At 38.1% G+C, this 22,877-nt stretch overlaps 1 protein-coding gene across 1 annotated transcript; it reads right to left on the bottom strand.

Annotated features, from left to right (window-relative positions):
• Positions 1-426: 426 nt before the first annotated feature.
• cul2 (cullin 2) lies at positions 427-20,891 on the bottom strand. The gene is made up of 21 exons (XM_084747616.1): positions 20,742-20,891; positions 18,329-18,467; positions 17,851-17,953; positions 17,659-17,753; positions 13,306-13,411; positions 12,980-13,062; positions 12,165-12,261; positions 11,825-11,935; positions 8,760-8,922; positions 8,533-8,657; positions 7,004-7,111; positions 6,772-6,831; positions 6,546-6,674; positions 6,247-6,333; positions 4,421-4,573; positions 4,209-4,286; positions 4,050-4,116; positions 2,856-3,058; positions 2,599-2,700; positions 2,389-2,505; positions 427-1,232 (listed from the first exon to the last, which is right to left on the bottom strand). Exons 2-21 carry the CDS (start codon positions 18,445-18,447, stop codon positions 1,101-1,103), a joined length of 2,238 nt encoding a protein of 745 aa, XP_084603742.1. The 5' UTR covers positions 18,448-18,467; positions 20,742-20,891; the 3' UTR covers positions 427-1,100.
• Between the last annotated feature and the right edge of the window lie 1,986 nt (positions 20,892-22,877).

Raw genomic sequence — 22,877 nt, forward strand, 5'->3', positions numbered from 1 at the left:
GTACAGGACTGCAACTATTGATAATTTCATTATGGATTACTCTGATACTGTTTTCCATAATTGACTGTAAAAAAAAATCAGAAAATAGTGAGAAAAGCCTTCACATTTACCAACACATCATTTCAGCAGCACTTGCATAAACTGTTAAGTATTTTAATTTGTAACATTACATCATTTTGTAAGTGCTGCGTATGTTCAGTGTGCAGATGAAGTTGTCAGATTAATATAGTGAAGTAAAAACTTTCCCTCTGAGATGCAGTGGAGTAAAAGTAGGAAGTGGCTTGAGAACAAAAGACTCAAACTACAAGGACTGTACATTTGTACTTGAAAGACAGTGGATTTAGAAACATACCTCTTATGCAGCGATTCCTTACATTCATTGAAAAACATTAGAAATTACTGACATATGGATACACTTGACAAATGTTTACATAAAACCTTTCAGTGTTTTTATTTATTTATTTGACAAGCAGCAGGATCATGTTTGTCACCTCATTTTTTCTTTACATTTGAAAGTAGATACAATAGTCAGTATACCAGTTTTATTACAATATTTTTTTCCTAACTTCAGTACATTTAACAAAGAAAGAAAAATAAACACACAACAACTGCAAACGTGAGAAAAGAAAGCATGTTTTTTAATGTGTAGCCACCAATGTGTCATTGATGTCACAACTACCTCTTTCCCCGGTTTTCTTTTTTTTCTCCTTTATTTTCGCTCGACTAGTATGTTTATCAGCTCTTTCCTCTTGAACGGCTATAGGCATTTTCTTTTTGTCGTTTGACGCACAGGTGCGTGGCACTGGTGATGTTGTAAACAGCATAAAAATCAGAAGGTGGGTGGGGTCGGGAGGAGGGTGGTGGTGGTGTTAGCTGGCTGTCTGACGTGACGCGATGACCTTTGTCTTGTTTTCAAAGATGGAGGCACCGGTCCTGCTTTTGGTCACCGCACAGAATCACGGCAGACAGCGACAGTCCAAAACCTAAATGGATGAATGAGTCTGTTTTTGTTATTTATTTCACGTTTTAAACCTGCATCTGCCGGTCAGTCACACAGGCGAATGTTTGTGTGTAAGCGCTCCTGGGCTCGGCTCTTCTGCCTACGCGACGTAGCTGTACTCGTCTGCCGAGGTCTGGCTTCGCTCGATGTACTGCTTGTCGATGAGCACCTCGATGCACTTTTTGATCATGCTGATACTTGGGTTGAACCTGGCTTTGGACTGATTGATGACCTGTGCAAAGGAACATTTGGAAAACAGTAGTTAACAGGGATGCAAGAATGCTATTAATATTCTTATCTAGAATAACAGCCTGTCTGAGATAAATTTAAAAAAAGTTATTTTCCGCCTGTTTACACCTGCTATTAAAATGCTGCAGAGGTGATCCCATCACTAGTGGACAGATCACATTCAGAGGTGGACTGAGCTGCATGTGACCACATTCTTTCAGCACTGTATCGCCATGTGTCCCGGGTCATGTTGAGGACCACCTGTTCAACTGATGTTCTCTACATGTACACTAAACGCGCTGTCTGATTTCCATTGAGTTCACTGTAATGCAAATGACATATTATAAGATTAGCAACTGATGTTTGTGAACACCAAGCGCTAAATTTATGAAAGGAGGCGTCATTTGATTCACAGTAAACATGTCAAACAGTAACGAATATAGGTTGCCTCTTTGCCACTTGTAGGAAAGTCCCCAGACTATAAAAAATCATTAAAAAATAATGCAATTTTGTGAGTTGTTGAGTTAAGAGAAACTTCAGAAACTTTTTGAAATGCTGTCTATTACAAATTCTTGATTATTTAGGTCTTGTAATGGCATTCTGTCTGGATGTCAAAAAGCCACTAATGAGCTGGAGGCACAGCAGCTTCAGTCTGATGCGAATGACAGGGAGTGTAAAGCAGTTTAAAAAAAACCTTTACTGAAGAAAAAGTTCAAAATTACATCTTGTCACTGATGCAGCTGTCTGCTCTGCTCTGCTCTGCTCTAATGCACAGCATGTCACTCCATTAATTAAAGAGAATATGCAGTTTTCTGCCAATATACATGAACTGGGTTTTTCACATCTTCTATACTGCCTATATCTTATACAATGAATAGACACAACAAACTGAATTTTGAATTCTTTTTGAATTAACTTTAACTTATTCTTACAGGTCTTCTAGTGTTTTCTTCTAAATGTTATTCAATAAGTTACTTATCTATTTTTCTTTTAAGGACACATTGTCCCAGACGCATTCTAATGCCGGGTGTGAAATGATGTACTTTGAGCTGTTCCACTCATGGTCATGCCAGGTGTAAACAGGCTCCTGCTCCCAGAGTTTCCTCTCAAATTACAGAGAAATCAACAAAAGGTTTTGAATGGAAATGACTTCCACCTACCTCCTGGATGAGGGCATTGTGTCTGAGCACCTTGCGGGCTTTCATGATTCTCACTATAGCAGCTTGTAAATACATTTTGCGGTCCTCGTCTACGGCGCTCCTCGTCTGCTCCATCTCCTGATGATCAGGCAGATTTACATGTTTAGACATCGACATGGCTGACAAACAACAGGGTAACAACAAAGTTTGAGAAGCATGGATTTGTCTAACCTGTGGTGTGTCTTTCTGCATTGATGTTGTGATCTTGAACTTTGTCCTTTTACTGGTGAAACTCATATTTAGTGAAAACGTGGACTCGGTTTCAATCTCCTCCTGTGAGCAGAGGGGGAAGAGGAAAAGCAAATGTCAGCAGTTGTTTGGAACATAAACAGAGGTTGCTAAGGACTCAACAAGGCATCTAATCCAAGTAAAGATAACCTTCTCTATCAATATACCCATAACCACTTGCTGCCCATGAAAGCTCAGACCTTTTGCGAGTCGTGGTTGAGCATCTTAACGTCCAGCAGGGACTTGATGGTCTTCTGTAGCTCCTTCTCGTTCATCTGGGTGCCGTCCTGCAGCTCCTTGTAGGTCACCGTCTGGCTGTTGTTGAAGGCCAGCAGCACAGCCATCTGGTAGGTGGTCACCATGGCAACGTAGGGCTTGGACAGGTAGTTCATTTTCACCTCACCTGTTTGATACAAGCAGACAGATTAAAGATGGCACACAAAATTAAACCAACTCGCTTGGTACCTACTGAGCTTTTTGTGAACAAACGACAATATTATTAAGTAACACTTTATTTTCAAGAGGCGGTCATAAGACTGACATGACACTGTCATAACCATGACATGACACCTGTCCCAAACAGGAAGGAAGTCTTTATGAAGGTTTATGTCTACTGTCATTAAGTGTAATTCAGTCAAGTATGTCATTACTTCTATCAGGTAACTCTGTAAATCACCTCAACACTGTACTTGCTTGTCAAGCTAGGCTTACAACAGTTAATGACATCTTTACGACAAGTCCAAATGGGAGTTTGGGTCAAGGGAATTATTCATGACTCTATTATGAAAGCATCTGGCAGTGTAATAAAACTCAATGACAAGTCCAAAATATACCAATTAATTTGAAGTCGAGGTAAAAATTCATGATGCTATAAAAGCATCTAACAGTGTAATAACACTTAATGACGAGTCCTATTTATGATACAATTACACTGGTCTCATGACAGCCAATGTAAATGACAGTATTATGTAATAACATAAAACTAAACAGTTTCTTTAGGTCTGATATTTAGACCTGCTATGGGATGTTTATGTCAGGTTTTAGGTTATGATGTCTCAAAGACTTCTTAAACAGTGTCAACCTTGCATTAAAAATGACATAACTGACCAAGTGACACTTAATGACAATCTTTCATTTATTCAAGACTTCTTCAAGTCATGTCATGTTATGACCATGTTATGTCAATCTTATGCACACCCCTTCAAATAAAATGTTTTTTCTTCTATGATTAAACCTGTTTTTTTTGTTTGTTTATAAAAGTCATTCTGATGTACCAAGTCACATTTTCAAATATGAGTTCAAACAGATCCATTTTTACATTCAAAGCTTACATAATTCAGCTTTAAATAGTGTGTGTGTGTGTGTGTGTGTGTGTGTGTGTGTGTTTGCGTTACCTGTGCAGAGATAGTGCAGCCAGGTCAACTTCCTCCCACTGAAGTGCTGATTATAGAACAACTCAAACTGCAAAAAGGAGGTGAAGACGGATTGTTATTTTGATCAGTCTGAACCTCTAAAGCTGACAATTCATCTGAGCTCCAGAACAGTCGACTCACCATCTGCACGCTCTTCTCTAGTTCTTGAGGGATGGCGAATGTGGAGGAGGGGACATGTGTGAGAGGCCAAGCTCCAGCCTGTAAGCACATGGCACAAACCACAACATTACACATTTGTAGTAAAAACCTGGGAACAAAAGGAACGACCAGAATCATAAGATATTTAAGCTCAGATGTGGACGTGGAAATAAGACAGTCGAAGTTCTCTTCACCTGTAATACATAGATCTGGAAGCTGATGCCCAGGTCCACCACTGTCTCCTGCGTCTTGATGAAATTGTTGAACTTGTTGTTGAGGTCGGCGCTCACGCTCATGTCTGTGTACATTCTGTGGAGTTTGCTCGTGAACTCGTAGCCACACGCTTGCTGTAGAAACGAGGAGGATGGACAGTGTTTGAGTAAAGGGCTAGTAAAGGCGAAAAGAGTAAGCAAAAGAGAGACTTGTGGGAGACTTAATGAGCGCGTCCCCACAGGACAGTCCAAAGAATTACAAGCTTTGTGGGCTGCTTCCACCTCTGACATGGAGGCTGTTTACACCTGATAATAACATGCGTCTTGGGTGATCTGATCTCAAGTGGACACCTCTAAGTACAGGTGTGAATGCTCCTAAGAGGCATTAAGATCCGATCGCTCACACCAGATTCAGAGGTGGTCTCCGCTACTTGTGACCACATTCTTTCAGCAGTGTGTACGCAAGGACCTCCTACTCAACATCCTGTAAGTCTACATGAAACACACTGTCTGATTTCCATTTGGTATGCTTTAATATAAATCACGTTTGGTTCTCTTACCTGCCATGATAAGCAGCAGATGTCTGTGAACATACTGTCTGTTTCAGCTAATTTCACCATTGAACTAGTCACCACGACATCCCCAGACTCCCTTGAAAAATCATGCAATTTTGAGTGAGGGGAACCTTCATAAATTTACAAAACACTGCAACACATTTTCAGGCTTTCTTGTAAATTTGGCATTAAAGCAATACTTTAAAGGGACAGTTCACTGCAAAATCAAATATATATATATTTTTCCTCTGGCCTGTAGCGCTATTTATACATCATGATTATTTTGGTGTGACTGGTCTCGTTTTGGAGATACCAGCCGATCAGCCAGCAGATTTCTGCCTTCTCTTCAATAAAAAGGGACTAAATGGCACAAAGACCTGTAGTGATCAAAGCACCAAAAAGATCGTTTGCAAAAATGATGACTTAGTTGTTCAAAATAATCCACACACCTTGTTGTGAGCAGTTTGTAGGAACTACTTTCTTTCTGCAGTGGAATCTACTGTAACTGTTATTCCGATTATCTTGAGCAACTGGGTCATGATTTTTAGATAAAGACATTACTGATGAGTTTTTCAAATGTATTTTTGGTGGTTTGAGCACCACAGGACTTTTACCATTTAGTCCCATTATACTGGAGAGAAGGCAGACATCTCTATGACAACTCTGTAACTCAAACAAAAGAAACATTTTAATGCTGCGCCGATGAAGTGCATCTTCCTGCCAACATTTATTAACTAGGCATTTGAAAACACTGTTTCAACTGATTTCAATGTGTACACTAAATTGTATTGTATCATTGTATTGACGGTAAAAATGACAGTAAATTAATTAATATTACAGTAAACAGTAGAAGTAACTGGCCACTTCTCTGTTGTCCGTGGAGAAAGTCATTAGACTGCCTTTAAAAAAATATTTTTTTAAGTTGTTGAGTTAGGAGAAACGTCCTAAACTTTGTGAGAAAACATTGTGCAAGCCAAAATGATGTAGCTACTTGTTTATTTGCATATAAGGCAGGGGAGTGAGATCTGTTCACAAGTGGTCACTTGAGAACTTGAGATGCATTTGAGGACGCATTCTAGTGTAAGGAGTGAACTGAGGTACTTACAAGCTGTCCACTTGTGGTTGAACACAGGATGCATGTTAATACCAGGTGTAAAGAGGCTCTTAAAACCACACACTGTCCCACTGAGTGCTTTTTAGATGAGGCACCGGTGTCACAAGTTATGTTATGTTGTTAATGATGTTCAGATTTACCTTTAGTTTGTTGATCATGGCTTCTTCTGAGTCCATCGACAATGATAAACCATGTATTAACCTCTTTGCTAGCATTCTGGCATAAAACTGTGGAAAATAAAGAAAAACAAGACATGAAAAACAGTTTGCTTTTTGACAAAGTTTATCAAAAACTATTTTGGGACTATTGAGGATACTAAAAATGGACTCTCTATGCAGCCAATACTTGAACTATTTAAAGCTCAAAACCTGCCTCCGTGTAAAAGTTTGTACATCAGAATCACAAGATATTTGGGAAAATGTTTGTGCGTTGTGGTCACCTTTTGAAAGATGTCCTTGTCGTCTATGTACTTGAACACTGTGATGAAGCTCGTCAGCTTGTCCTCCACCTCGTTCTCCGTCATTCCCTTTGCAGACTTTTTCAGCAGATTGTCACAGTATTTCGCCAGCTGGACGGAGACACCAGGAGGGACATGACCCGGTCAAGGCACTGTGTATAACAGAGTGTGTTTGTGTGCCAGAGTGTGTGTGTGTGTGTGCACTCACCAGTTCAGGGGCTTTACAGATGGACTTGGGCTCCCTGAAGTTCACCACAGACGTCAAAGCCTGAGAAAAAGATGGATATCAAATGAACACCAATGGTAAAAACACAGTAACACATGTACATCTTTGTACTTTTAACACAGTTATAATTGTAGTTTTGTAGTTACAGAAAGTAAACTAGGAGAACAAAACTTTACTTTTGCCACCTAGGGACGGTTATACTGGGGTTTAATACCTTATCGAGTGCACTCATGAAGTGCTGATCTCCATTTAGAACTGTGTTTATGAGCTGAACAAATTTACTGTGAACCTCCAGCACTGACTCCACAAACAGGGTTGGCATCTAGAGAAGACAGAGGACAGACACAAAAGACAACGTATTGCCAGCTTAAGTTAACAATATAAAATAACATTTTTACACACATGAATTTCATCAGTATCTCTCTATTTTGAAGCAATGGGGTCCTACAGGTCAGATTATTTATTGGTCATTTGTTTTTCCTTTCTGAAACACATTCACACAACACATTGATTATTCAATTCTTTTTGTTTTAAACACAAAAATTAGAATCAAAATACAGGGCATTTTTCTTTTTCATAGTCAAGCAAAATTTAAAACTTTGTTTGATTTAAATTTTCTATTTTGTACAACAAAAATAAATCTTTTTTTTCATATCCTGAGACTGGAGGTGGTTATTTACAAGACAAAAGCACCAAGTGTAGGACTGCCAGTGTTGCTTTGACCCAGGCTAAAATGTCTTTGGAAACCTTCTCTGATATGATTTATGACATATCAGGAAAATAAGGTCAACTGAACTGTCTTGCAAAAGCTTAGTGAAGCCAGCTGCTGCTTGAATTTTGATACTCGTCTGTTTGTGCTTAAAGAGGCAAAGGAGCCTGAAAGACTCACGACAGCAATAATTTGTCACATTAGAACAACACATCACGATTCAGTGAAGTCTTGTGTAAAGTGACCTCAACGGATAAGGCCCAGTTTGATAAAGCTGCGAGAAAATTAAAGGAAAATTCTGCTCAAATTACAGGCTACCATTCAGAGTTTCAACTGTTATATTTTTTCTTTGACAGGTCTGCTTAAATTTTCAGTGGAGTCCTGTTCACAACGGCCCTCACTATAACCATGTGCCACTTGACAGCTGTTTTTACTGTTCAGTTTATTTGAAAATAATCTCTGGTATAATATAATTTGAGCTGGCTGTCTCTTTAATTTTCTCAAAAAGAAAAGAATAAAATAACTGTCAGAAAGTGAATAACAGTCCTTTTCTTTCCTGTTTTCTATTAATTTTATTTTTTGGTAAAATTTAAATTAAATCAATTTTATATTTTGCTAATCTCTTTTTGACTGTGAAAAAGAAAAAAACCTCTGTATTTCAATTTTATTTTTTGTATTTTAAAATGAAAATCAAATAATGACTATTTTTTTTATTTTTGACCTGTTTCTGAAATGAAAATCACATGACCAAAAGATACACAGACCGAAGGCTACAACTATGTGAAAAAAGTGACGTGACAATATCGCAATTATATAATATCCAATAGTAAAATAAAATAAATATAAAATAAAATCATGCTGCTTTCAAGGCACAACAGCCTGTGATTAAAAATAAATGATGTAACAGTTATTTCTGGCTCTCACAGGTATCAAGAAAAACATGATTGATGAAATGCATGTTCAAAGCCCTTCCAAAGCTATTTTCCAAAAACAAAAGGAACAGCAGCTTGAACACACAGTGTTGTAGTACTAACGTTTTCCTGAGAGAGGTTACTGGTGCCTCTGATGCCCTCGTTGTGGATATGGACCTGCAGCTCCTGGATCATGTGTGGCAGCCCGTTGGCCACGGCCCGCAACAAGGTGTACATGTTGGCCATGTCTGGACACACAGGATACAAACAGTTTGATCTCAGCGCGACAACTTCATGTGTATATCATCGACACTGCATTTGGACAATAAACACAAAGGTAGTGGACTGACCGTCTCGCTTCTCCTGTCGAATAATGTTCTGACACTCCCCGTGCAGGAACTGCAGATGATCTGCCACCATCCTCTGCTGGCATTCATGGATGACTTTGGCATAGGAGCTGGGGTGCAGGTACTTCCGACATCTCATCTCTTCATCTTTCAACCGTCCCAAAACCTGAAGGAAGAGAATGAGAGAACGAGCAGAGTAGAGAGATCAGTGTGTCCGTTTAGTTTCATTAAAATGTTAACAAGTTAAATACAACAGAAATCCAAATGAGTTATTATAATGCATCTACAGCTTTCAAAAGGCCAAAAATGTGAAATTCAACGGGTAACTGAATTCATCAAATATGATATTACAGATAATACTACCACTGATCTGTATTAACCAAAGAGTCGATATGTGGGTTCACCTGACTGTGACCAATGCAGGTAGTGGAACGCAAGTCGAGAAAGCAAAACTGCCAAAACTTGTTTTGGTGACACTACAGGATTCTTGGTTGGAACTTGTTCTGAAAGCGTTCTTCTTCCCAACAAAAATGTGAGACTGTAAGAGACATGAGACTGTAAGAGCTTTGAGCAACTCGTTCAGCAGCAGACTGCTGCACCCACAGTGGAAGAGGGAGCGCTACCGCAGGTCCTTCATCCCATTAGCTGTCAGACTTTTCAACACCAACACCAGCATGACTTAATGTAGCACTGTTAGGCCTGCTGCATATTCCTTGTGCAATACTGTATGTTCACTTTGTTAAATCCCTCACTTGTTAAATCTCTTGCTGCTAACACTAATATTTAGTGCAATCTATCATAACCTTTGTGCAATCTGCCTCTTCAAGTCAACAAAGTTTACAGTGGAAGGTGTATATATTGTAAATAGTCTGTGTGTACAGTCCTGTACTTATTACTTTAAATTTTATATTTCTTAGATTTTATATTTTTAAACTGATATGTACATACATATCTTCCTTCTTTTTTATCTTAATATCTTTAAGTACTTATTGTCACTCTATCTGTACTGCTGAGCTGCTGTGACAAGTGAATTTCCCCGGTGTGGGATCAATAAAGTTCATCTTATCTTATCTTATCTTAAATGAAAACAAAAAATTGCGTAACAGACGTAGCAGAACAGTCTATTCTCATCCAAAATCATGCAGACTGAACTAGAGCTGCAACGATGAATTGATTATTAATCGAGTATTAAATTAATTATCAACTATTGACAATCAATTTTGATAATCAATTAACAATTTTTTCAAGAAAAAAAATGTTTTGGTTTCTTTACTCTTCTATGACAGTTAACTGACTGTCTTTGGGTTGTGAGCAAAACAAGACGTTTGAGGGCGTCACCTTAGGCGTTGGGAAACTCACTGACATTTTACAGACCAAACAACGATTACTTGATAAATTGATAATATAATTGAGTGATTAAATGACTATGAAAATAATTGTTAGTTGTAGCCCTAGATGCAATTTTCCTAATAGTGGCTAATCAAGCAGATATCTAAATTAACATTTTTTCACTTTTGATGTGAAGTGATTCAGAATACACTTGATAAATGCAAGAACATATGCTACAACCAGATTTTTTCCATTCATGACGACATGGTGAAACAGAAACTCACTAAAGTCGCTTTAATGCTGCTAGCACCCACAAACTGCTTTACTTTCCATCTTGGCCTAAAGTAAATATTGTGAAGCAGGACTTGTCAGACTTCTGACGGTCTTCATGGCGACATTAACGGCTGGACAGAGTGCGGTTGTTCACTCATTAGCATTATACTGCAGAATTTACTATCAGCTTCTAAATGGGCAATTTCAGAGTGTGGGCAAAGTACAGAAGTCCTCAGCAGCGGCTGTGGAATATTTCCAGCCTGCAGCCCCTTTTTGGGACAGCATTAGCTCAGTCCGTGGCTTGAGGACTAGCGGCTGTCTGCTTCAAGTCCAGCTCAGACCAAAAGTGTGGTGTGTGAACTGGTAGCATGGAGAGGTGCCAGATCACCTCCTGGGTAATGCTGAGGTGCCCCTGAGTGAGCCACCAAACCCCCAAACATTTGGGGCTCCTGATTCTGGTCAGACTCTATCACTCTACTACTTGCATGTGTGTATACAGGTCTACACGCCTGTAGAGAAAAAAATGAATTTCCCCCAAGGAGGACTAATAAAGAACCTTCTTCTTCTTCTAAATAAGCTCCATTTCCTCTCGTACACTATTTCTATAATTAATGTAAATGTAGTTGTAGGAATATGTTTGAGTCAGAAACAAATGGACTGACTGTCTGAGCCATGTCTGCCTCAGTTTCATGCTGACCCTTCATGTGACGTTAATTAACTGCTTGTTGAATGTGTGTTCATCAAATGTTATTTTGTTATTGCCAATTATTCCAAACCTGACTGTCGAGTCAAAACCTATTTAACATCATTCTGTGGGGACAGGACAGTTAATATTTATGAGACTCCAGATAGTTTTGAGCACATGCACACACACACACATATGGCATGCAGCACACTAGGATAACTCGCCACAGCTACAAACTGGGTCAGATATGCAACTGTGACAGAGCCTGTCTTCACAGAAGGAGACTGAACTGTACTACAGTATTAGTTGCTGCTTTTTCACAGTCAGATCACACACTGTCCTAATGCCTGGTAAAGCTTTAATGATGATCCTGTTTACAGGCTGGAGGGATAAATGTATCAGAGAGATCTGATTATTGCCCCAGAGAATGAACGAGAGAGAGTGAGAGAGGGAGAGACAGAGAGGGTGGCGGCTGAAGGTGCCCTGGGGTCTCTGATCTCAGCCTCAGTGGGTTAATGGTAGAGCTAATACTCAGATTAAAACTCTTATGTCACCACGCTGACATGGCCTGACTTTACACACACAGGCCCTGGGTGAACGTATACTCATCTGGTGCTCATGGAGCAGCTGAGCACCATATGTGGGTTCTTAAATCCATGGAGATCACAAGCAACCCATAAACAATAGTATGGCAATGTTATAGCAGCTCATAGGCTCATATGGCAGCTTTAACACACACACACACATTCACATATTTGCATTATCTGCCCATCTATCCTACCTTCTCCATATACTGTGAGCAGTTGGATTCTTGGAGTAGATTGGAGGCTTCCTGTTTGTAATACTCTCCCGTTTTTGTCAGAAATGGCCCTTCGAAGATTTCCTGATAAAACTGAAACACAGACAGTGGACGTAGCCCACATAGGATTAAGTAAACATGAACATACACAGACCTTTATGAGAGTCTGTTGTACATCTTGTTGAGAATGCAAAGCAATGAGAAGAACACTGCCCATTAGATTCTGTCCCCTTTGTTCACATTATCAACAACAGCTTTATAATCAGCTATTAAACATAATACAAGGAATTGCAAACTTCTGGGTCATTATTTGTTGTCTCACCTTTAGAGGAAACTTCTTCTTGTACTGTTCAACATGAACAAAGGAGTTGATGACCCCATGGATTACCTTCTGGTTGGGGTTCTCGCCACAGCGATCACTGGAAGACATGAAGAGTGATAATGTTAAATCAGATTTTTGTATCGCTGAGCACTAAAGTTATCAGCATGGTGGAAAGTAAGGGTTACAAGGTCCCTAATATTTGGATGTCTATGCAATTAAGGCACTTTCTCACAAAAAACATCCCCCAGTTTGAGTCTACCTATCTTTCTTTGTTAACAGAGAGTAAGAAGCTTATCACAGAACTCAAATTTCTTCTCTCAGGATTCTGTACCTGTCAACTGTATCAAGAAGGCCTGGGAAAGTGAAATCAATGCGGTGCTGCATGATTAAATATGGAGAACTGCACCTGTATTCATAATTGTTCAATACACAGCAGACAGAGGTTAATTAAGTTCAAAATGATTGACCACTTTCATTATTCTAGGGTCATGTTATATAAATGTTACCCAAATCAAATGATGGTGCTCTGTTGCATTTTGAAAATGTCCACTAATTTATTCAATCTATTTTTTTCTTTTCTTTTTTTCTGAGGTTTACCTTAGGACTATCTCTCCTTTCATAAAAAAAACTGTCAATAAAATAATATTTTCACAGACTGTAATAATGATCATTTAAAACCAATTCGTGTACAATTAGAATACCAGGACAACATTTTCTATTTCTCATTTCTCTACCATTACAAAAAAGCAATGATGAGAAAAAAACAGATTGCAGAACAATCATTTCTTGTGGCTCAGCTTGTGTGAAAAACATACTTTTTGATTTCATTCAGCAACATCCGGATCAGGACAGCCTGAAGGGGCTCGATCATTAGCTTCCTCCACATATCTAACGCCAACTGCAACGACACACAACAAGACAGCATATCACGACAGTGTAAACAGATCCTGGAGCAGGTCACTGTGGTTGGGTGGTGTAAGGTGAAATCTTGACGTGGGTACTGGATCCCAGAAACTGAATCCCACTAATCTCTCAATCAGTGTATGTATGTGCTCTCCTTACTTTTTTTTTTAAAATAACTCGAGCAGCTGTGTAAGTATTGATGTGCTTTTTATACCAGAGTGAGAAAACCAGTCAGTACCTCTCCAATCTCCATGAGCGGCTCATTCATGTCCACTCCTCCGTAGCCATACTGTAGGTCTGCTTCTGTTAGTTTGTTCTTCTTGATGAACTGAGTGTTGAGGTACCTGAACAAAGTGGGGCAAGAGGTCAAGATGTTTATATATCAACTGCATCAAGGGGAGTTTGAGGAAATGTCATCTAATATTTATGTGTGTGCGTGTGTGTCAAGAAACAGTTAAACCACAACACTGCTGCTCTCAGGGGCCACCAGTTGCAAGTTCAATTCATTCACTCGTGGAGGTTACGTGAGACAGTCATTCTTTGGTTACCCTAATGGTCACTCACTCACTCTGCAGCTATTGAGTGTCAGGTGAGCCAATGAAATTCAAGAATGTCCAGGATTCCTGGCCAATTAATGAGCCAGAGGCAGATATGAAGGTATTTTTCTGAATATCATAGTGAAAATACCACGTCAGACTTGATATGTTTAGAAGTTTTGTTTTTAAGTTAACAAATAGCTACAATTTTGGGCTCACTGTTCTGGACAGAATATGACTGAAAGCGTTTTCATCTGGACTGCAGGCAGTGAGAGGTTGATCAATACACAAACTGCAGTCAACAACAGTCACTTCTGGGTACACAACTGGAAGTTGATCTACCCAGCTGAACTGGACTGTTTCTGCTGCCATTTTCAGCACTAGCTGCAATGTTTAAAGCCTCTGCAAACTTAGCTTTAAACAGTAAAATGTATATTTGATACCAAAGTTTAATTTCTCATTAATAATCCATGGAATCTGAATGAAAATAAACATTCATAACTATGAGAAAACCTGATTCAAACTCAGCCCATTTTGCTGTTCTGACCATTTTTCGAGTTTGTCATCGATAAAGGCCGTCTAACAGCAAAGTAAAGCGGAAAAAATATTCCAAGGAACTGATATTGATTCCTGAAGTCACTTTTTGTGTTTAAGGAGTGATATAACATTGTTGAGTTGGCTCAGACTCAGAGAGCAGCTGCAGCAGCAGGAGCAGAGAAGTTTTGTCGCACCCACATAGCAACTGACACCGATTCTTTTATGATTGGTTTGAGGAATTAATTTCAGAATTTTTGTAATAAATCTCCAAGTACAAGCATGCCAAATTCAATATTTTGAGTTGGGATTAAATCTGATTTCTAATACCTATTTACGAGCTTAATATTATGTACACAAGACCTTAAATTTCATCACATTTGACCTTTCTGACGTTCCTGTTATTTTATGTACTGTGTTGCTTTGCGACCGTCTTTGACAAACTACTCAACCTGAAATCTCACCACTGGTCAGACTAACTGCTGGTTTTGGGTAAACCCTGTGACCAAACAGGTAAATCAAGACTCCAAACTAACATTAATGAAAATGTAAGATAACAATATAATAAGAAAAAAAAACCAAAAAACACAATTAAAATTGTGATGATGTGTCATTTTGTTGGGTCCTGTACCAAACAAACATGTTTTCTTACATCTGGAGAACATTTATAGGCCTGAGCATCACTATGTAACCCTACATTAATCTATATTTTTGACATATTAACCATGAGTCAAATTAGCTTGTGTTATGAGAAAGGAGTCGACCCACTCACTAAAATCACTCAGACTCTTATCAACCAAGTCTGCAGGTCTACAGAGCATTTTAGCACATTGTTTTGGTTTGACAGCTCACACATTCACTGCATGTCTGTGCCTCACTGCTCTCATTAACCCTCTGTGGGTAGCTGTTTCCAGCAGAAATCTCCCCAGCAAAATCATACAGTACAAATATAACCTAGCAGAAAACAAGACAGACAGTTAAGCCAGCTAACAGAACATATTTAATGCAGCTTTGACAAAAGGTTGTGTTTTCGTCTCTTTTGAAAAGTTTGTGTATCAACAAGAGGAAGATTCTTTTTATACTGCTGCCACTAATTCATATGACAGATACTCTGATGTTGAAATACATACACTGAAAGTGTGTTTCAACATTTCTCTGGTATGTTTCAACATTTCTCAGAAGAAGCAAGGAGTAAATTAGAAGCAGGGCAGCTACCAGACAGACTGACACGACGATGGCTGCCGTCAAGATGATCTATGTTGGCTGATTCTGTCTCTAAATGATGTGTAGTTTTCATCGCTGTGATCTGCGTCTAAAGAAGTATAGCAATCAGGGCTGCCACCTGAAAGCTGATTAGCTGCACCATCAGTCAGAGGCCCCTCTGTTGACTGAGATTCTTTAAGTTAAGCATGAACTTTGTATTTTTTGGTCAGGCAGGGTGCATTACAATAAGAGGATAAAACAGATAGAAGCTTAAAAAATTAACAGGGATTATACTGTAGTTATACAATGGGGAGTGATAAATGTTTTATATTAACTGAAACGCATGCTAAAAAAAACCAAAAAAAAACATGTGACAACATGTGCTGCTGTCTAACTGATGAGAGAGGGTGAAAGCTGAGGTGGCATGGTTGCAGTTTTGTCAAAAGTATTTATCTATTGATACATATCAATACTGAATACTATTTGAAATCACTACTCATTTTCTGCAGTTTCGATAAACCAGTCACAGCTATGCTTTTTCATCTATTTTCTCTCCAACAGCAAGGTAACACACACACACCGCTTCATGCCCATGTGGCCCAACCTCCGTTGTCTAAGGTCAGAAGTAAATTAACTTAGATGCTGTTGTGCTGAGCACACAGTACTATTAACTTTACTTAATTTCTCACATTAGTTAAATAGCTTTTTGTTTTAAAAGATCTGATCTAAAGAGTAAAAAACTAATGTTTCTAAAAGGATAAAATTTATCGTTTTTTTCCCCCATGGTATTGAAAATCAAATCATAGATATTTTTCAAGGTACTGTATCAAAGTTAGAAATTCCAGTATCGTGAGAGCACTAAGTGGTTGGTTAAGAAGTTTTGGCTCTTGTTTTTTAGCTTTAGCTTTTTAACTCATGAAACAGCATGGCAGGCTGTAAACGTCACAAACAGAGTCTCAAAATCACCACAAACCAATGCTGTATCTGTGACTGAAGTGAAGAGGGGTCATAGAAACAGAGGTCAGTGTGATGGCGGCTGACAGTACTGTCAGCTGCCCGGTAGGAGAGACACACATTTTTACTCCTCTGACTGCAGAAATCTGTCACCTCACAGATGACGAGAAAGGTATTAAAATGTGAGGAAGGCTAAATTTTGAGTCTCATGTGGGCTGATATAAGGGTTTAGCATGGCAATGAACTGGAAAAAACAGGGACATCAAATCTTTGTACTGAGCAGTCAAATCCGGTTTTACTGACAAAATTATGAGTTTGGTACAGCTCTAATAGCAATCACACTCTGTCTCACTCTGATTTCTCTCATGCAGTCAAGCTTTGAAAAGCACAAAACACCAGCAACAGGTGTTAAAGGGCTGCTAACAATAACGGCTAGTGTTGAGTACCACTAACCATTAAATCTGGAGACTGGAATTGTGATTGAAGGTGTTAACAGTGTTTTGACTCAGCTGGCACTTTAATCCAACCTCCACTACATGATGATTTGTGTCTGACAGGATGCAAACATACCCATCTATATTCACACAGATGTCAGTTGAGGATAATAAGCTGCCCTCTTCTATATTAAGAACTGAACACGACGAAGTCACCACTAAAGCCAAGAGCCTCTCTTTCTCTCCCGCTCACGCTGCTGACATAATAAATTACAAAGGCATATGTATGCACAGACAGTCTGGTGGGAAGTACACATAAAAATAGATCTGAAAGCTCTCCAAGGGAGTATTGATTTAGAATGAATCAGGACACACCAAATGCCCGCTGGCACCTCACGCTACGCTTTTCAAGGTAATATTTTAAGTGTACATAAACCGGAGGCTTGAATATTATCACTGGGATAGAATTAGTACAGTATGCATCTAAGGACCCAGACGCACCAAGACAACTTTTAAGAACTAGTGTTGACAAAGACAGACAACTACTTTGGCTCACTTTGTCTTCTGTTTAAAGCTGCACTTGAACGCACCACATTCTGAAAACATACGTCCTTCATTTGTACTTGGAAAGCATTTACGAAGTGACCAGTCATTTTAACATCACTGCGAATTTAAGGACATCTCATCACATACTCAGACAACAAACTGAGATTATGTCTGATAACAAAAAGAAAAACTGCCACTATAAAGTTTTGCTTTATGTCGCACCATTTTCAAATTGTGGTCTTCGGTTTGTTGAAAAGTAATTGTGGAAAAGAAAAAACACAGCACTGAATGGTGAATCAGCACACTGACTCACTGATATCATATACACTATATCAGCATATCAAGTGGAAACACACACAAGGACATAAAATGCAGTATTGTTACCTGTACAAGCAGTCCATGTAGTCAGCTCCTTTGCTGTACTCATCCCAGTATCTGTGATACATCACTAAAACCTTCTCCTCTGATTCCAGGACTTTCTAAAGTACACAAATACAAGCATGACAGCTGTTATGAAAAGAAGCATAATGCAGGAGTAAAAGAAAATTCTCTACAGCCATTTTTCTGAGCACTTACCTTGTACAACTGCCGGACATGATTCTCAAGAAACACCTTGGTCTCTGTGTATAATCTTTCACCCAACGGCTCTGGGTACGCAACGCACAAGGCATAAATGTCACTGGTGTCAGAATTCAGGGTAGATAATGAGGACAACATGATTCTATTATGTACAGATGTAAATAAATATGTATGAAACGCTAGAAATATGCAATATTTGTTAGTGATTCACTACAAAATTCTTTGTCTCTGCTTGAACAAACAGCTTCCAACATATTAAATATGACAAGTTTTTGGAAAGTGTATGGTTAAATTAACTATTTAAACTATTAGTATTGATCTGAATTAGACATATTTGGTGCTTAAGGTCAAATACATAAAGTTCTAAGCAAGCTGGCAACCGGTTTACTGGACTTAAACCCTGCCCTGAAACATGTTAAAAAATCTTGTGCTGTACTTTAAATTTTCAATATGGACACAAGTTGGCATAGGATACGAGAACCGATCATTCCATGTGGCTCTCTCCACATAGTCGAGCATCACAACGGCCTTGATTGTCGTCAGTAGCTTGTTCCATGTCTCGTCAAAATCCACCACCCGCGGCTTTAAGGACATTGTACAGTTTCTCTTTCAGGCTGACAGAAAAAAGAAACACATAACACAGAAGTGAGTAAATGAATTACAAGACAAAGACAGAGTGTTTGGCTCAAGGCTTCAGTTTCATTATGTGTTATACTGGTCCCATCCAGGACAGTTCACGCTTAAATCAAAAGTACACATTTTTCAGCTGCCCTGTAGCAGTCCTTATCCATCTAGATCAGTTGTTCTCACATAGGGGTCCCTGGCGCTCTGCCAGGGAAAGTTTTCAAAATCTTTCCTTTCAATCACCATGATATGAAAAAAAACAAACAAACGCACACACACACACAAGGCTTGTTCAACAAATAAGTCAAACTCCTATATTTAAAACACAAATCAGAGATTACATTCTAATCCAACCCTGATTAATAATCAGAATCAGCTTCTTTTTAAAAGTATGCGCTACAAGTGAAACATTCTTAAGATGTGTATGTATGTGAAGAGTATTCTCTGTTGACAAGGTGAAAATATTTTTAACACATCTAATATATTTCTAATATATTTCTCTTGTGTTCTTCTTTCGCATAACTATCAACAGAAGTGTAAAAATTATTATTTGTTCTTATTAAATTATTCCAAAGGACATATATGAGGGGTCCCTGGTTTCTAACTTGTAAGTGGTCCTTGGCTGAGAGGAAATTGAGAACCTCTGATCTAGAGTGTTTTGGTGCGCAGTATCTTGGGAGTTTTGGAGATGTCTGCATCTGCTTTCTCTCAAACATAATGAAACTCGATGGCACTCAGCGGGTGGTGCTCACAGTGCCAAAAATACACTTGAAAATGTCAAAAGCAATGTCTCTTTCCTGAAATCATGACCCTGTTAGTCAAGAAACCTTGTGTGTAAATTCATGTAGGAACAATTATCTTTCTACCTAAGTAGCAGTAGCAGCAACACAAAGAAAAGACACAGGTATCCTTGACAAGGTGGCAGTAAGGTTGTCAAAATTTTAATATTGATACTTTGATACTTATTTCAGACCACGTTTAAAATGATAAAATATCTGTTAATTATATTTTAGACAGTAGCAACGCTAAAAAAACCGACTGAAGTGGTCATTCAAGACCTACATTCAGTTCACTCTTTTTTTGCTTGAAATTTGCCTTGCAGCACAGCAAAACCAGACCAACCAACCAGTGTTCAGATACTTTTTCTGTAGCAGCGCTGTCTGTTGTAATCTTTTTTTTTTAAAGAAAATAATTATCCTATTTTATATACCAAGAACTTTTCTTCTTTTTGCTGTGGTATTGAAAAATGTATTTTTTAAAAAGTACTTACTAGTATTTTTTAAACTTACAAGTATTATACAAAGTTTAAAATTCAATATAAACTGTAAAAAAAAAAAAAGATAACTGTGGGTAACAAAATAAACACAGTGATAAAAATGAAGCTCATCACACTAAATATACAGTTAATACAATATTATTGCAAACTTTGCTGTTATGATTTCAAAAACAACACTCATTATAGGGATCTGAAAATAGCACTAATCAGGAATAACTCTATTAGACAGATGTCAGGATGTAGGGCAAAGTGAACACGTACATCAACAGAAATGAGTCTAATGATAAACAGCCTGCTTCAAAACAGCTGCTCACATTACTATGGTAGCAACAGATGAGATAAACATTGTGCTCAAGTTCATGGAGGTAATCCTAACGTCCACATCACAGCATATATCAGATATGAACACTATTGTAGCTGTACAATTTATAAGACGAGACTGATGCATATAATGATATATACATTTCTATATCTGAGCCAGAAGAAGCTTAGATTACCTACAATTAACAGAAACTAGGCCCTGTGTTGTTTCTCGTCATTCATACCAGTTGATTTCACGTCAGAGAAAACATTGCAACATCATCATGCAGTTTTTCCTGCTAACAAATTCTCATTTGCCGGTATCCGTCTTTCAAAATGAAGCATTAGCGTTACTAAATAAACACCTTTCTTAAAGTCATGATAAAGGCAGCTAAGTTAAGGTTACTAGCTAGCGGAATGCCAATCCCAAAATAGGATGGCTAGCTAAAGGCTAGCTAGCTCCTAGCTAGCATGCTACTTCTTCCTGCTCAAACTCCCAGCAGTTTTGAGGCTTCAGCTAGCAGCTAGTCGGCTAGCAGGCAGCTAACGATAGCTGAGCTATCGCTAGCAAATGGTCATCTTCTTTACAATTTGCCCACATTTGTACTGACAGTTCGGCAAAATATGTTACTGTTGTTAAACGAAACAGGTTACTGAGGTCAAGCTTGGACTTTTAAAAAGTACCTACCTCTGTTCAGTATTTATTTGTTATAAAACTCAAGTTTCTCCGCTGTCACAGGCTTGATTTGTCTCACTCACAGGTCTTCCCTACCTCTTGGATTATACCATTGTATTACATGGGGGTGTATTATGAACAGGCATAAATTGCTCGCAAAGCCTTTTGCTATGGTAAAGTGTCTTTGGAAAATTTTAGATTTTAAATAATGTATTCTACGTTTATACATTCTCATGTTAATAACACCAAATCCACACGGATTCAAGTCATAAGAACACCCATACATCCATGGTATCGTCTAAAACTACGGAAAGCTCTTAGGAATTGAGTATTAAAAATATAACCGCAGACTACTCTGGAGGTTGTAATGTAGACTATATTATTCCTGTTACCCATTACAGAGTAAATATTTCACATCAACTTTAGTTATACAACTCGTACATATCTTCAGTGATTAACCAAGCCGCATTCTACTGAAGTTTTCAATATCCTATGATATTTTTACAGAAATACTTCAGTATAATTGACTCAAACGTGACAGTTATTGGAGAAAAAGCTCAACAAAAAATGAAAGTCGTTTGCAAATAATAGTCTGTGTGGTGAATTTCGTATCAGCCTAAAAATAATGTTAACATATGCTTATAATATCACAGGATCTCCTTAATTAGGAATAGCAGAAAAATCAACCAATCAGAATTGTCGAAAAAAAATTTACTGCTTAACGTTTCTGAAGTGATGCTGCTAGGTGACGCAAAAACACAGTTTAGAATAATTTATTAACGGAAGCTACGTTTTTTGTATTAACTCAAACTCATCGGATTGCACAAGGCAGGTACAGTATAATTAATTAAGTAGAGCTAATTGCCGGTATAAATAAGTAAGTGCTACCTAGCTAACTAATGTATCTGTGCCCAAAACAAGCTACTAGTAGTAGCATAAATGGTATCAGGTATTCTACTATTTCAACAACTTAATTAGCGTTAGCTAGCTAGCTAGCCACTTTTCATTTCAACCTATACTCTTAGTCTTATTTATAATATTCTTGCATCTTTTGAACAAAGTTTATTTCTGAATTTTCATTAATACAAATACAGATCCTGAAAATGATCATAGTTAAAATAAATAAGTTGTAAGAGGCCTCCTTAGTGTCTGGGGCACTAACATGCATAGACATACTCATAGGGGTGAAGAAACAAAATATGACCTGGGGCATCTTTCCAGCATTTTGTTTCCAATATTCCTAGCTACATATCTAACTACACACTGAAAGCTAGTCATTCATAAAATCATCAGAACCTAAAATATCAACTTGACCCAAGAAGGGCTGCCTTGTCAGCTGATCCCCTGACAGTATACCTTATTTTCTCCAGTTTAATAAAATGCAACATATCCCTAATCCACTGTGCAAATGTTGGCGGGTTACAATCTCTCCACCTAATCAAAATTTGTTGTCTGGCCACCAGTGTGGGGAAAGACAAAAGGCTTAGTGTGTAATGATTTAAGATAAGCTTCTGTGTCACCGTGCCAAATCAGGCAAGGGAGGCTGACAATTCTAAGGATTTACCAATATTGGAAAGCATATCAAATATTAATTTCCAAAAATTAGATAACTTTGGGCATTCCCAAAGCATGTGTATTAGAGTGCCTTGGGACTGTATATTCTTGCATCTTAACACACTTATTTATAGACACCATGTTTTAGCATTGTTGTTTGTGTACACTGTGTTATATACTGTTGTAAACATATATTGTTTTTACACATTTCTGATTTTTACATTTTTCTTTATATATTGTTGTATAATGCACATATTTGTACATACTCATTATTTCTATTTTCTGTAATTTTATAACTTCTGTATGCTTATGTCTATTTATATTCTTGATTGGGAGGAACAGTAAGGAAACCCAAATTTCCCGCAAGGATCAGTACAGTATTTTTGATTCTGATTAGCCAGCAGAGGGAGTCAAGGCCAGTGTTGGTAGTAGTTTTTGTAAAACTTTTGCTTTTTTCAACCTTTGCTCAATAATTTAAAACAGAGAAACTACTGGGATTGGTACTTGAGTCATCATGCCTGAGTCATTGGTTTAATTTATTAATAAAACAGTCAAGCTATTATTTGATTAGTAGTCTTTAAGATGCTGGTAAGA

The sequence above is a fragment of the Lutjanus erythropterus genome, chromosome 21 (genome assembly GCF_056507025.1).
Source record: "Lutjanus erythropterus isolate fLutEry1 chromosome 21, fLutEry1.hap2, whole genome shotgun sequence".
Lineage (NCBI taxonomy): Eukaryota > Metazoa > Chordata > Actinopteri > Lutjaniformes > Lutjanidae > Lutjanus > Lutjanus erythropterus.

Coding starts and splice junctions, on each gene's coding strand:
- cul2 (XM_084747616.1), bottom strand. CDS start 18,447: ATGTCCTTAAAGCCGCGGGTGGTGGATTTTGACGAGACATGGAACAAG. Junction 11,936..12,164: donor AGAAGAAGTTTCCTCTAAAG/GTGAGACAACAA, acceptor TCTGTGTTTCAG/TTTTATCAGGAAATCTTCGA. Junction 2,701..2,855: donor TCAACCACGACTCGCAAAAG/GTCTGAGCTTTC, acceptor CTCTGCTCACAG/GAGGAGATTGAAACCGAGTC.